This window comes from Harpia harpyja, chromosome 10 (genome assembly GCF_026419915.1).
Source record: "Harpia harpyja isolate bHarHar1 chromosome 10, bHarHar1 primary haplotype, whole genome shotgun sequence".
Taxonomy (NCBI): Eukaryota; Metazoa; Chordata; class Aves; order Accipitriformes; family Accipitridae; genus Harpia; species Harpia harpyja.
The window spans coordinates 19,787,387-19,801,163 of record NC_068949.1 but is presented as its reverse complement, the minus strand read 5'-3'; the positions used below and the strand labels follow the sequence as shown (position 1 = coordinate 19,801,163).

The window sequence follows — 13,777 nt, the reverse complement described above, 5'->3', positions numbered from 1 at the left end:
ACTGGAAATCAATGGTTCCTCACTAGGTTCCTTAAATCACACCTCTGAGCAGCAAGGAACCAAGCTAATCCTGCCTGCTCAAGTTCTTTTCCAGCTGTTACCACATGAATGTTAAATTAATAGCAAGCAAAGCCTTGCTCATCTCCTACAGCCTTTTCAATCCTGATGCTTTGCATTCCATCCACCACTCTGACCTCCCTAACTCGAAGGATACAGATGGTTTAATATCCTAGGGATTCCTATCTTCCCTACGTATCCTAACTCCTTTCACTGTTTAACTTCTAATCCCTGTATCACTACCCTGACTTAAGATAGTAAATTTTTCCATTTTCCCTCTGCACAACCACTTCCAAAGTTTCTTTGCTTTTCTCTCTCTCTCACCTTCAAATACTATGTTAGTATCACAACAAGCCTAGCATCATACAAAAGAAATTTTATTACAAGTAAACATCCAAGTCTTTCCTTTGGTGTTCAGCATGACTTCTACTTTTGAGAAAAACTGCATAGTTTTGGTTTTCATTTCAAGAATACTTATGTGAAGTACTGCTTTAACTCCTACAGTGAGCTCAACAGCAACAAACTCAACAAAACAATAGCTACAATTTCTCTGAAAACTTCCAAAACACAGCTGTAGAAGCATCACTCACAAGAATCATTGTAACACAGGTCTTCCCCTTTGCCACAATACTGCTTGCCCTTGGTTCGTAGGTTGGCTTTTACAGGACAGTCATCACTGGGTTTGAGAATGAGGCTGAAAACCTGTTTTCCTGTCCAGAGTGTTACAGGCTTAGAGAAACAAAAGGACAAGAATTAGGATTAGAGAGTTTATGCTACAACTACAGTAAAACAGCAAGCAAGAATTTAATTGTAAAATTGTTTTCTGTACAGAACCTTTCTATACTTGTAGAACTATACTTGTAGAAGTGCATAATAGCATTCCTTTGAATTTGGAAGTATTATGCACTTTTATAAATAGAAAAACACTGACTGCTGAATGGTTATCCTTTACATAAGGGTAGGTGCATGCATTTCGAGAAACATCTTCTATTGCTCCCTCTTACTGTCATGTTTCCCTTTCTGATTAGAAAACGAAAGAAAAGAAAAAAAGATGCCACTGCTGTCATTTCATTTCTCAAAGAGGTTGCAACATTTATAATTCCTTCTTTATATAGTGCCTTTGGTTTAAGTTTTTAGGAGGTTAAACATTCATATAATTATGTACTCCCCTCAGCTGTAGTTAAATGTAAATAACTGTCACAGCTACCACCAAAATTATTCATTTGGAGTGACAGAAGCAGTCAAAGAATCACTGCTCTTGGCTATTAGCAAAAATTACAAAATTCACATTAGATACTGCCCATAAATTCTCTGAACTTGTTCTGTATTAGTATTATTTACTGGTATTTCAATTTCACTTTCTGAATTTCCCTAATATTACACTTATTATTTTGAAATTAAATAAAAGGTATTAAAAAAAAAAAATGTATACACCAATACTTAGTAAGTATTTAACAAATTTAAAAGTGTACCAAACTCTCTCCAAACAATACTGTTTGCCTCAAGTACAAAATTAATCAAATACAGGCACCCATAAATGTATGTGAATGAAGGCTTAACAGACCCTAATCTAATAAATGATACTATAGCTCTCTTCAAAGTTTATGACAAATACACAAATACTCTGTCCTTTGTAATAAGTATTTTGTGTACATGATGTAACAAACAAAAAACCAACCAAAAAAACAACCAACCAACCAAAAAAAAAAAAAAATCACATAGCACTCATCCTCTTTAACACATTGCCAGGTTAACAACTAAAGCATACTATTTCCCAGGTTTAATATCTCCTAAATTTGGGATACTGAAACCTAGAACTGTTGAGCATTTCAGGACACTACTTGAGGACACCCAAGGAGTAACATAGTTTCTTCATTTAGCCCCATATTAGTCTGCACAGCTAGTAACAGTGACGTTACCAAGAACGACCTATCTTTTACTGACCACTAACAGCCAAGTGGTCTGTCTCAGAGTAGCAGGATAATAGCAAAGCTATGTTTGAACCCTGAAGGAACCCTGCATCTGGACAGCACCATGCAAGGTCGATTCTGTTCAGCATCAGGAACCATCAAAAAACTCCTGCGTAGCTTTGGCCCTGAATTCTGATCCTTGCACTTTACACTTTACAAATACAAAATCTCATACAAAACTAATGGCAGAGAAAACAAGAACTGTCTCTGCTGAGAACGTCACCATGGGTCAACATTAAAAAAAAAAGAGTTTGACACACCTTCAGAATTGCTGGAGGTGGAAGATGAACTTTAATCTTTTCATCCTTGCCAACCAGGATAGAAGCAATAATTTGACAGGCTTTGGCTCGATCAAAAAAGGTATCTTTTAATGTAAGAAGATAGGCACCTAGAATGTAAAAAATTATTAACATGACAGACTAAAATGAGATTAAGTTTAAAAGCTATTGTATATTCAGTATCAATGATTTCATTCTAATACTAGTTACCTACTTACTATGCAAAATGACAGTAGTTCAGACAGCTTCAGTTGTAAATCCTTCCCAGAATTTTTTTTTAATTGCTCCATACTCAAATTTCTAAAAATTACAACCAGTGCATTTCTATAATCTATTCTCTCTCTCAGACTCTATCTCACAGGTTAAAATAAGGCTTTGGCATTAATTTTTGTACACCTTCCTTATATTCATTGGACATTTCCCAAAGAACTAAGGAAACTTGAAGCTACTTACTGCAGGTTAAAACTAATTTTTGACCAATGAATTCAACTCCTCTACCATAATCATAAGCAGTTCACGTTGTCTACCTAACGCATACAAAGAACCCAAACATTCATTTTCTCTGTCAGAGAAACACTGCAAAACATAGGCAGAGGTAATAGTAATTGCAGCTACAAAGGTAGACAGTATCAGAAGAGATTCTGAGGACATCATTATATTTCAGACTAACAATGGCCTTACTTTCATAATGTCAGTTTGACTTGTGAAAGGAGAAATTTTTTAATTCATATAGAAAAATTCTGGAAAAGTGAGAAGTGATTCTGAAGGAACAACTGTCAAATTGCACAGCAATAAAATAAGCTTGTATACACACCTGTGAGGAAATCTTGAATAGCAGCGATAAGGGGTTCTCCATTTCTTGGTGTTACCAAGTTTGCTTTAGTCTATACGATACAAGAAACAAAAAAAATTACACATTTGAAGACACTGATATTCCATTTGTCACTCAGAAGGAAACTTACCATTTAAGGCAGTTATTTTAGCAAAAATGGTAAAAGCTTATTCTAAATCAAAGTACAGCTTTCTTCAAAGAGATTGAAAAAACAAACTAGATGTTTCAGTTCACTACAGTCCATGCAAGTCTATTGACAATTAAGGAATAAACTGAGAATAGTTATTGAAAATTACATATTCTGTTTCCAAAGCAGAAGCTGCAATCAGCTTGATGTGTTTGGTAGGTTACTGTTCGAACAGGACAGGGAAGGGTAGACAAGCTAGCTTTGAGAACCTGAGAAGGGACAAAAGAGGTATTTCACTAGCTCCCTGCAGTGAGCGTAACTTCAAGTTGTGTGACCCTACTGATATGTAATAATCAAGCTACCCACTTCCATTAGCCCCATCTTCTTATGTCTTACTCAGACCAGTGCTCCAGTTAATCACCCCCACCTATGCAGCACAGTTTTGCCTGAACTGTTCACAGGCCCACACAAACCTAAATCACACACTGGGGCGGCGGGGGGGAAGGGTTCTTTTTAAGCTCGCAAATCAGTTCCGCAAGCCAATACATGCTGCAGTCAACAGCTGTGTTGGTACATCTGAAGTAGCAGTGGCATTCAGTCACCCTAAAGGAGCAATGTACTGGAAAATCCTCAGATTGATGCTACTGATTCTACTTTCACACCACAGATCAATGCCTGCAACCATCAGATCCCTCTTTATCTACCTTCCCTTCCCTCTTTTTTCCCTGCCCTAAGAGCCTACTGTCTCCTGCCTTCTCTGATAAACTGCCTTCTGCAGTACAAGCACACTATCGCCATCTCATTTCCAGTTGGTCTGACCATCTGCAATTGCTGGGCTGTCAGACCAGGAAGCAAAGTACGTATCTGTTCGGTAACAGAGCCACCCTATTTTGGTAGCAATCACTAAGGACAGTCAGGCAGAAACATACTAATGACATCTACTTACTTAAAACCATTGAGTTTTCCTCAGATGCTAAATAGAAGTCTATTAGACTTCCATTGCATAACAGTCCTAATTTATTCTAAATTCCCTTTTGCAGAGTTTTCAGGCAGCTTCACAGTCGCACATTATCCATACCCAGGAATCTTGATAATATTTCAGATTTCACATGCAAGTTAAGAAATACAGGGTTCAGCCCACCTGTCACTAGCAAAATCCCAACCCCAACATTATCCACCTACCCCCATTAAAACAAGTGCTTCTGCTTTTGCTTCTTCTGTCTGAGGAAGGTGAAGGTTCATCTCATCTCCATCAAAGTCTGCATTGTACGGTGTACAGACACATTCATTAAATCTGAATGTCCTATGAGGTTTTACTCTAGCCTGAAAAAAAAAAAAAAAAAAAAAAAGTGATGCACATACAGTCAAGCGTGCTAAAAGATGAAAAGCTATGCCTGAGTGCTTCCTTGTAGGCTTTATCTTCTTTTTATTGCAGACACGAGTCAAAACTTCTGATTATAGGATTTAACTCAACCAGGAACTGACAGAAATTGTACTCAGGTTATGTTATACAAATGTAGCTAATAACTTCCACTATGAAGAATTTATACAAAGCACAGAACACAACATGCTTTGTAGAGATGACATCAACTCTACAAAAATTAAACGCTTACGCAAGAATAGATACTGAGGTCAATTATGGCTATTAACAGAATTGTCCAGACAGCATACTGCCCCGTTACACATCAATTCCCATGCAAAAGCACAACTGCACTGTATTCATGCTCATCTCCATGCAGTGTTTCAAAAGCTGTTTATTTTTGGGCATGTAAGAGAAACATCAGTAAAGGTAAACCACCTAATATTCAGGGATGCACTACCTGTATGTTAGGCTGTGTGTGCACTTACAATGTGAGCCATGATGCTCAGTTTATGAAGAGAGGGTTGACGGTTGAACAGGACTATGTCACCATCTATAAGATGTCGCTCCACGATATCACCAAACTTCAACTCCTGGGCCATCTTTTCTCGGTTTCCGTATTTCAAAAATCTTATAGTACCACATAACAAATAGAGTCAGAAGAAACAAAGTCAGAAACATGTTCACACAACTGAAAATAATTCTATTTATAATGCAAGTTCTTCCATTAAATGTTGGAGTATTTGTATTACAATAAAGAGAAGACAAAACTGATGTGGATTGCATCATTAAACATCAGTCCTGGTGCTATTAACAAAGCTGCCTGTTTTCATTGATCTCTGTACTACACCACCTATTTCAAATAAAAGAGACTCAGTCATAAACCAAAACAAAAATCTAACTGCAGTTCACTTTCATTAGTATGTACACTTAAGTTTAAATCCCACAAATTATCTAAAAAGAAATTGTAGACTAAACCTCAAGAGATAATGACCATTTTTTTGTTACTGCCCTTTATGAAAGATTCTAAAAATAAATTTTAATCCCTGTATATCTAACTGTTTTCACACAGCAGTAAGAACAAGTTGATGGGGAGAAATAAAGAGTGAATCATTACAGATAAGCATGATACCTTTTCATCTGTGTGTGCCTTTGCTGTATGAAGTTGGCTCCAGGATGAACATCAGGACCATTACGGACAAGTTTCCTCATAAAATTAATATTTGCTTTGTTCACCTGTTGCATAAACACTTCAATCAGAAACAAATAAAACATGTTTCAGGACTTCTTGTTTTTGCTGGTGGCTTTTGTGTTTTCAAATTTTAGGCTCAACTGACAAACCCCCTCACAGCCTCCAGCTGCTGAAGGGAACAGGCAGGAGGGAATAGAGGAGAAAAATGTAAGCCAATCTTAGAGCAGAACATCAGAATGAAATTAAATTAAAAATCTGGGAAGTAAATTCAGAAATAAAAATACCCAACCACTCCTTAGACAGATACACCAGCAAACATATGAAGCTATGTATGAGTTAAAAAAAAAATCAAGCAAAACTCTTCGCTCTTGATAAGTCACTCCTTACACCATATGCCTTCACAGTATGTCGTGGTTTAACCCCAGCCAGCAACTAAGCACCACGCAGCCGCTCACTCGCTTCCCCGCCCCCCCCCAGTGGGACGGGGGAGAGAATCAGGGGGAAAAAAAGTAAAACTCAAGGGCTGAGGTAAGAACAGCTTAACAGAACAGAAAGGAAAATAATAATAATAAAATGACAATAAGAGTAACAGAAGAATTGGAATATACAAAACAAGCGATGCACAATGCAATTGCTCACCACTCGCTGACCGATGCCCAATTAGTTCCTGAGCAGCAATCCCTCCCCAGGCCAACTGCCCCCAGTTTATATACTGGGCATGACATCATATGGAATGGAATATCCCTTTGGCTAATTGGGGTCAGCTACGCTGGCTGTGTCCCCTCCTAACTTCTTGTGCCCCTCCAGCTTTCTCGCTGGCTGGGCATGAGAAGCTGAAAAATCCTTGACTTAGTCTAAACACTACTTAGCAACAGCTGAAAACATCAGTGTGTTATCAACATTCTTCTCATACTGAATCCAAGACATAACACTACACCAGCTACTAGAAAGAAAATTAACTCTATCCCAACTGAAACCAGGACAAAGGACTTGCATGTATCTGCTACTACAACCTTCGTTTACCAGCAGCAACAAAACTGGCAAAGCATCACTGAATGGTATTTTGAACATAAAATAATACATTCACTCCCTTTTATAGCAAGGTTATAAAGGTGGACAACACTGAGGTCTGGTAAAAAAAAAAAAAAAAAAAGAAAGGCATAGAAAAAGTTTTGGTTCTACACTACCTACCTTTTCAGGAAAGGTTAGTATTTTAGCAACATGAATAGGCACTGCTACTTCATCTATTCTTAGATTTGGATCAGGTGAAATGACTGTTCTGCCAGAGAAATCCACTCGCTTTCCAGACAGATTGCCTCGGAACCGACCTAACAAAATAAGCAAGTGAAAACTTTTATAAAAAATTGTTTTCAAAATATTATGTTAAGACAGCACATTAGAACATCTTTCACAGTACATCACTGAAGTGCAACATAATAGTAGCAGATATATGCTGTAGAATAGCAAGTATTTTGTGGTTTAATTAAAAAAAAAAAAAAAGTTAAAAACAACTCTCTAGACAAACCTTGCTTTCCCTTAAGTCTCTGAACAAAACCTCTGGTCCATTTTTTAGGTGCCATGTTGAGAGGAATTCCTGAGAGCTCACTATTAATGTACAGGGCACACTGCAGTTGAAGAAAATCCCAGTCTTCCATAATCATCTGTGTTTTGGCTCCTGATATCCTATGCTAAAGAAAATAGTTATCCAGTTCAGAAAATAAATATAACAACACATATCAAACCAGCGAAGAATTTTTCTGATATGAGTACAACTCATATCGTATCATATGAGTGCACCCTCAGCAAGTTTTCCAACGACACCAAGCTGTGTGGTGCAGTCGACACACTGGAGGGAAGGGATGCCATCTAGAGGGACCTTGACAGGCTTGAGAGGTGGGCCCATGTGAACCTCATGAAGTTCAACAACGCCAAGTGCAAGGTCCTGCACATGCGTCGGGGCAATCCCAAGCACAAATACAGGCTGGGCGATGAGTGGATTGAGAGCAGCCCTGCGGAGAAGGACTTAGGGGTGTTGGTTGATGAGAAGCTGGACGTGAGCCAGCAATGTGCACTCGCAGCCCAGAAAGCCAATCGCATCCTGGGCTGCATCAAAAGAAGCGTGGCCAGCAGGTCAAGGGAGGTGATTCTGTCCCTCTACTCCACTGTTGGGAGACCCCACCTGGAGTACTGCTTTCAGCTCTGGGACCCCCGACACAAGAAAGACATGGACCTGCTCGAGCAGGTCCAGAGGAGGGCCATGAAGGTGATCAGGGGGCTGAAGCACCTCCTCTATGAGGACAGGCTGAGAGAGTTGAGGTTCTTCAGCCTGGAGAAGAGAAGGCTCTGCGGAGAGCTTATAGCAGCCTTTCAGTACTTAAAGGGGGCCTACAGGAAAGATGGGGAAGGACTCTTTAACAGGGAGTATAGTGACAGGACAACGAATAACGGTTTTAAACTGAAACAGGGTAGATTTAGATTAGATATTAGGAAAAAATTCCTTACTGTGAGGGTGGTGAGGCACTGGAACAGGTTGCCCAGAGAAGTTGTGGATGCCCCATCCCTGGAAGTGTTCAAGGCCAGGCTGGATGGGGCTTTGAGCAACCTGGTCTAGTGGAAGGTGTCCCTGGCCATGGCAGGGGGGTTGGAACTAGATGATCTTTAAGATGATCTTTCCAACCCAAACCATTCTAGGATTCTTTCAAAAATAATGTTAAAAAACTTTCATACATTGGAATGAAAAAGGTGAGATAACTTTATAACAGGATGCATATTGCTATAACATAAGGCCATTCACAAGAGAACCCAGCAAAAAATTTCTTTTGACTAGCATCTACTTTGGACAAATGCTCACAAAACTATGTATATTTTTAAATTCTATTTTTCCCAAGCCACTGAAGTTAAGCTAATATAAATTCACAGCCAGGAAAATCACCAGTAGTTAATAGTGCTCACTTGATTTTGTTTGCCTGACAAAAGACCACTTTTGAAAAGCCTGAAAATATTAGCCTGGCATAACTGTTCTTCTAAACAAACGATAAATTGTCAAATTTACTTCTAGTCTCAATTTGATAACCATGCTAACTGAGACCTGATTTCTTAAGAACAGATACTGGAATAAAGTAAGGACAAAGATGTAATAAAAAAAAAGAGGAAGGTCTACATGGGAAAAAAAACCCCCAAACCAAAAAGTATAATGTTTTCATTGTAAGTGACCATTTGAAAAGTGTCATAAGTCCCGGGAGGGGAAAAAAAGAGAAAGAAAGCACGCAAGAAAGACAATGTGCGAGAAAAAAGAAGAGTTTACGGACCAGAACTCAAAAGAAAAAACTTTTCCCATGATCCACTACCAGATCTTCAGTAGGTCCTATACTGCAAGCAGCCAGTCAGCCAGCTCTATTTGAAGCAGGTTTCTCTATTTCTTTCAACAAAATGCCAAACGACATACCAGTACAGTACAGACTGCTTGCTAGATTGTAAGCAGTAAGACAAGTAAAACCACTTGCTGTATTCAATTCTAACCAAATCTTTTTGAAGGCAACAGTCTCTGAGAGCTTGAAGGATGACTCACCTTTTTTATTACATCGTTGAGGAAAATTATCTCTGTCAGTTTCATTGTCAAGTCATCTTCGTTGGTGCCAGACTTCAAGTCACTCACAACGGAGGGTCTGATACACAGTGGAGGCACCAAGAGTCTTGTGAGGATCAAATCCGAAGGTTTACCTGCTTCTGGGTTCATCAGAAGCAGAGGGATGTCTTCTGCTGGGATTCTTTTAAAGAGGTTCAATACTACCAAAGGATTCAAGTTTTCCTACAAAATCCATTGGAGAATGAAGAGAACAAGCCATCACGTAAGAGTTTCAATGCTTCCCTCCTCCCCTCATTTACTGATTGTTCAAAAACCAAAGTATTTTAAAAAGACAAATAGAGAAGAACTATTCATGCAAACAAAACTATGTTTTGGTTTATTTATTCTGAACCAATGCTTTTAGTCTCAGATACTAACTTGCTATATTCTTTCCTTCCTTTTTTTCCTTTTACATCAGTGTTTACTTATCATGTTACTCTCTCTTCTAAAGAGTTAACTGAGAGTATTTCATCATTATTTGACAAAGCAACTCAAACCTCTTACAACAAACTTACAGTACATTGTATTCATTTTATTAGTAGAAACTCAAATGAATCACAGTATTTTCTAGACTATTTTTCAAAACTTCATTTCTCTCTTTAGTACAGCTGTTGCTGTAGTATAAGTAACTCCAGATATTCACTACTTTTTCTGTCCAAATATGTACCCGGAGGTCTTCCCAGCTTGCAAAGAGCAGAAGGAAACAAAACTGCACACAGTTCAAAGCTGAACGAAACAAAAAGGTTAGATAATTAAGTCTCCTCTCTCCTTCTCAAGTTCTTCTGAAGAAAAAAAAAAAATTCTGTGTATTGTAATAAACTCGGAGTTACAGTAAATGTACATGTAGAGTTTATATGGGCTTATATTTCTTCTTTCTTTTCTAGCTTACGGAAGTATAACACACCAAGAACATTCCCCTTCTTTACAGACAGAAAGCTATGTATCAGAACATACCAATGAACTAAATTTCTCATTTTAGCAAAGTCAGCATTATTGCAATAAATACAAACATTCTTCAAGTGTCTTTTGGTATATGAAAATCTTGGACAACCCACAAGGCTTAAGCTGCTACATGGAAAACCTTTGAGGAGTTTTATTTCACACACAAAAACTAGCAGCAAATTTAAGTCATAATAAGATTCACCTGAGCTCTTCCCAGTAAGGGTTCTACTTCTTTGTTATGTTCTATGGCAGTTTCGAAGGACTGGAGAAAAGTAGATACTATTGGATCTACAACTTTCTTATTGGTCTTATACTTTTCATGTATTATTTTCAACAAACCACACTTCTTCACGGTTCCTGCAAGCAAATAAGTGTGGGTTGTTTTGGTTGGTTTGTTTTTTTTAAAAACAACAAAAACACCAAAAAAAAACCCCAAACCCCAAAACTTAAAATGAGTAAGCTACAGTTCCAAAACTAGTTAAGCCTTCAGTGAACACAAGAATAAAATAAAACTTTATCCGCTTTATTAACCAGTTTCCTAAATTCATTAAACAAGAAGAGGATAACAAGGTCATGTCTCATTGTATGGCTGGCTTGGTGTGCCTAGATCATGATGCGGCTTCTGAAGCTGAAAGCAGGTAATTTAGCCCACACTTTAATTCCGCTTCACCTCAATCACAGCAGATTTTTTTAAGTAGAAGTTCCCACACTAAAAATGGGACTAAGATGTGCATTTATATATCATCCCACTATCTTCTAAAGTAATTTTGGAAGTGAATTATAAGAAAAATCTGAGCAATATTCTCATGTTTTGCAGGTAACATTATTCATAAAATTTCCACAGACTAGTATAAGTGCCTTCCAAACTCAATTATTTTTACTGAAGTATGCTGACCTACCACTTAATTTTGTAAATGCCTATTGTTTGTGCTCCCTATGTGTGTATGTGGCACTTACAATGAAGCAGCTCTCTATTTATTCAGGCTCTTGATCATTACAAACAACCCACAATTTTCAAGATCTAAAAACGTACAGTTTGAAGTTATGAATTAGCCATCCACTATGAATCTGCAAGTCCTTTAACAGCAGTATCACTTGATCAGTGTACATGAAGAAAAAAAAAACCAACACATTTTGAAAACCAAATGTGAAATCTTATTAAGATACTCTGCCCTGAAGAACAAATTCCAGTGTAACCCAAGATCATCACAGCTCAAATACTGCCAAACTGCACAACATACCCTCCTAGATGACGACAAGCACATCTAATGTTAAGAATGATAATTTAATACAATGATGAAAAATGAAGTTCAATCAAAATTACAAAGTCTACAAATGCTTCTATGTTAAGGTATTGATCACCGACAATAGCTCCCAATATTTTTAAAAACATGTTAAGCAGGGTTTTTTATGCTATTATTGAAGTATCAAATATTGGTTACCGCCATGAAGAGATATCACATGAAACAAAAGAAGCAACTAGGACAATGTCTATATCCACATAAATGAAACGTGAACAAGCATGTGCTTGGCATTAAGAATGCAATTAACAAATTCTTAATAAGGGCCAGGTAAAATATCCATTAGCTGTGGAACTAACAAGGATATTCAAGATTTTGATGCCTATCACAGCCGTCAAGGTAAAAACCATCACAGTAGATAACTATCACTAACTGCTAATGTCAACACTCACCATTAAAGGCACCACAGTAAGGACAAGTGTTTTTCTTTCGGCACTTTTCAGACACTTTCTTTTTTAGTCCTCTCTTCTGAAGATATGTAAGGCCAGGTCGCTTCAGGTAATCTAAAAATTGCTTTTTTTCTTCCACTGACAGCATGATACAGCAACAGGTTTTGCAGATCATCTTAAGTGTAAACACATATAAACACAGCTGTTTAACAGACACATTCAGATATGTAACCTCTTCTACTATAACTTAAGTTCTTCAACAGAATGCAGTCTTTTTGAATGAAATACGGTGGTCTTGGTTGAAAGACCAATATGCTGTAATACACAAAAAAGAAGTACACCAAAAAAAATACAGTCAATGAAGCAAATACTTTTCTAAGCTCTGCAGGATCTTAAAGATCCATATAAAGCAAACAGTTTTGATTTACTGGGATGTCCTAAAAGGCAAATTACATTGCATACATTTAATTCAAACTACTACAGAAAAATAATGGATTAAATTAGTCAGTCTGAGATTACCTAAAATAAAACATATGTATTTACATCACTAGGACTGGTATTTAAATACATTTTTTTTAGAAAACACAAGATGCATAATGATAAAATTTATAATACAACCTTATTTTGGTCTTCTCAATTACTCTTTCAAGCATCATCTTTACCGATAATTTCATTTTTCTAGACTAGAAACTGATGACAAATCATAACTGTAATAATTTACCTGTAAGATGCCTATCACAGCTTTGAAGTACCCAACATGAAAACAGGGCAGTTCTAAGTCAATGTACCCATAATGTCCTAAGCAATCAGCTAGATTTTTTCCACAGGTTTCACAGGGTCGGTCTTTTTCACTGGTTCCCTTTGGGAGAAGGGGAACACACACATAGAAAAGCATTTTAGCTATAATCAAGTGAATGCATAGAAAATCGAAGACTTCTTAAGCTAGTCAGCGATCCTAACAGCACACCCAGAGCACTTACTCCTTTTTCCCAGCATCAGAAGCACGTCAGTAGCATGACATTCATTCCAATCCTTAAGAAAAATGTCCTTCACATGCAGGCCCTACTGATACCAGTGACATTAACTCATACAGCCTTTTGCAACTGATCTACAGCCTGCTAATCTACAATGTTATTTTGTAGACAGATGTCTCTGGGTCTCCCAACAACTGGGCAGGATACACTTATCTCCTGTCTCAAAAGAATGCTCTCCCAAACCACCCAAAAGCATGAAGAAAGTAACTGTCACTGCAACTGACAGTCTATGGAATTCAGGAAGAGACACATTTGCATGTATTTTGGATGAGCAGTAAACTTCAGTCACTTATCTGTAACCACATCAAGTAATTCTACAAAAAGGGTTGGGGGAAAAAAAAAAAACCCAACAGTTCTCACCATGCGATGGTCAAGTACTCCATACTGCAGCGGAGAATGATGGTTGTCCTGACTATACAAGTTTTTGCTAACCACTTGAATGTGAGCTTGCTGACGCATCTCCTCTGGCGATTTCATGCCAAAACAGATGTGGCTTCTAGAATGGAAATTTCACATGTGTATATGTGCACTTGTATATATATGCAGAAATACTTATAACTACAGCCACACGCACATAGGTGTTCAAAAGCAATGCAACGGCAGCTAAGTTGATTCACAGTATTGTTGAAGCAGGTTCTTTTGGGGCAAGTATAAAAGAGAGAGCTGTTCT

General features: G+C 37.7%; 1 protein-coding gene across 6 annotated transcripts in view; it reads right to left on the bottom strand.

The window, feature by feature from the left end:
* POLR3A (RNA polymerase III subunit A) overlaps positions 1 to 13,777 on the bottom strand; it is a 40,073-nt gene that overhangs the window by 25,866 nt on the left and 430 nt on the right. For all 6 annotated transcript variants that reach the window (XR_008236902.1, XM_052799051.1, XM_052799053.1 and 3 more), the window contains exons 2-14: positions 13,468 to 13,603; positions 12,795 to 12,932; positions 12,077 to 12,248; positions 10,586 to 10,740; positions 9,385 to 9,624; positions 7,342 to 7,504; positions 7,008 to 7,144; positions 5,757 to 5,860; positions 5,113 to 5,254; positions 4,447 to 4,587; positions 3,120 to 3,189; positions 2,288 to 2,415; positions 648 to 786 (exon numbers count right to left, since the gene is read on the bottom strand). Coding sequence is in view for 5 of the 6 variants with exons in the window: in XM_052799051.1 (XP_052655011.1) it covers positions 648 to 786; positions 2,288 to 2,415; positions 3,120 to 3,189; positions 4,447 to 4,587; positions 5,113 to 5,254; positions 5,757 to 5,860; positions 7,008 to 7,144; positions 7,342 to 7,504; positions 9,385 to 9,624; positions 10,586 to 10,740; positions 12,077 to 12,248; positions 12,795 to 12,932; positions 13,468 to 13,603 (1,865 nt within the window). In the remaining variant the exon portion in view is untranslated. The remainder of the gene's footprint in view (positions 1 to 647; positions 787 to 2,287; positions 2,416 to 3,119; positions 3,190 to 4,446; positions 4,588 to 5,112; positions 5,255 to 5,756; positions 5,861 to 7,007; positions 7,145 to 7,341; positions 7,505 to 9,384; positions 9,625 to 10,585; positions 10,741 to 12,076; positions 12,249 to 12,794; positions 12,933 to 13,467; positions 13,604 to 13,777) is intronic.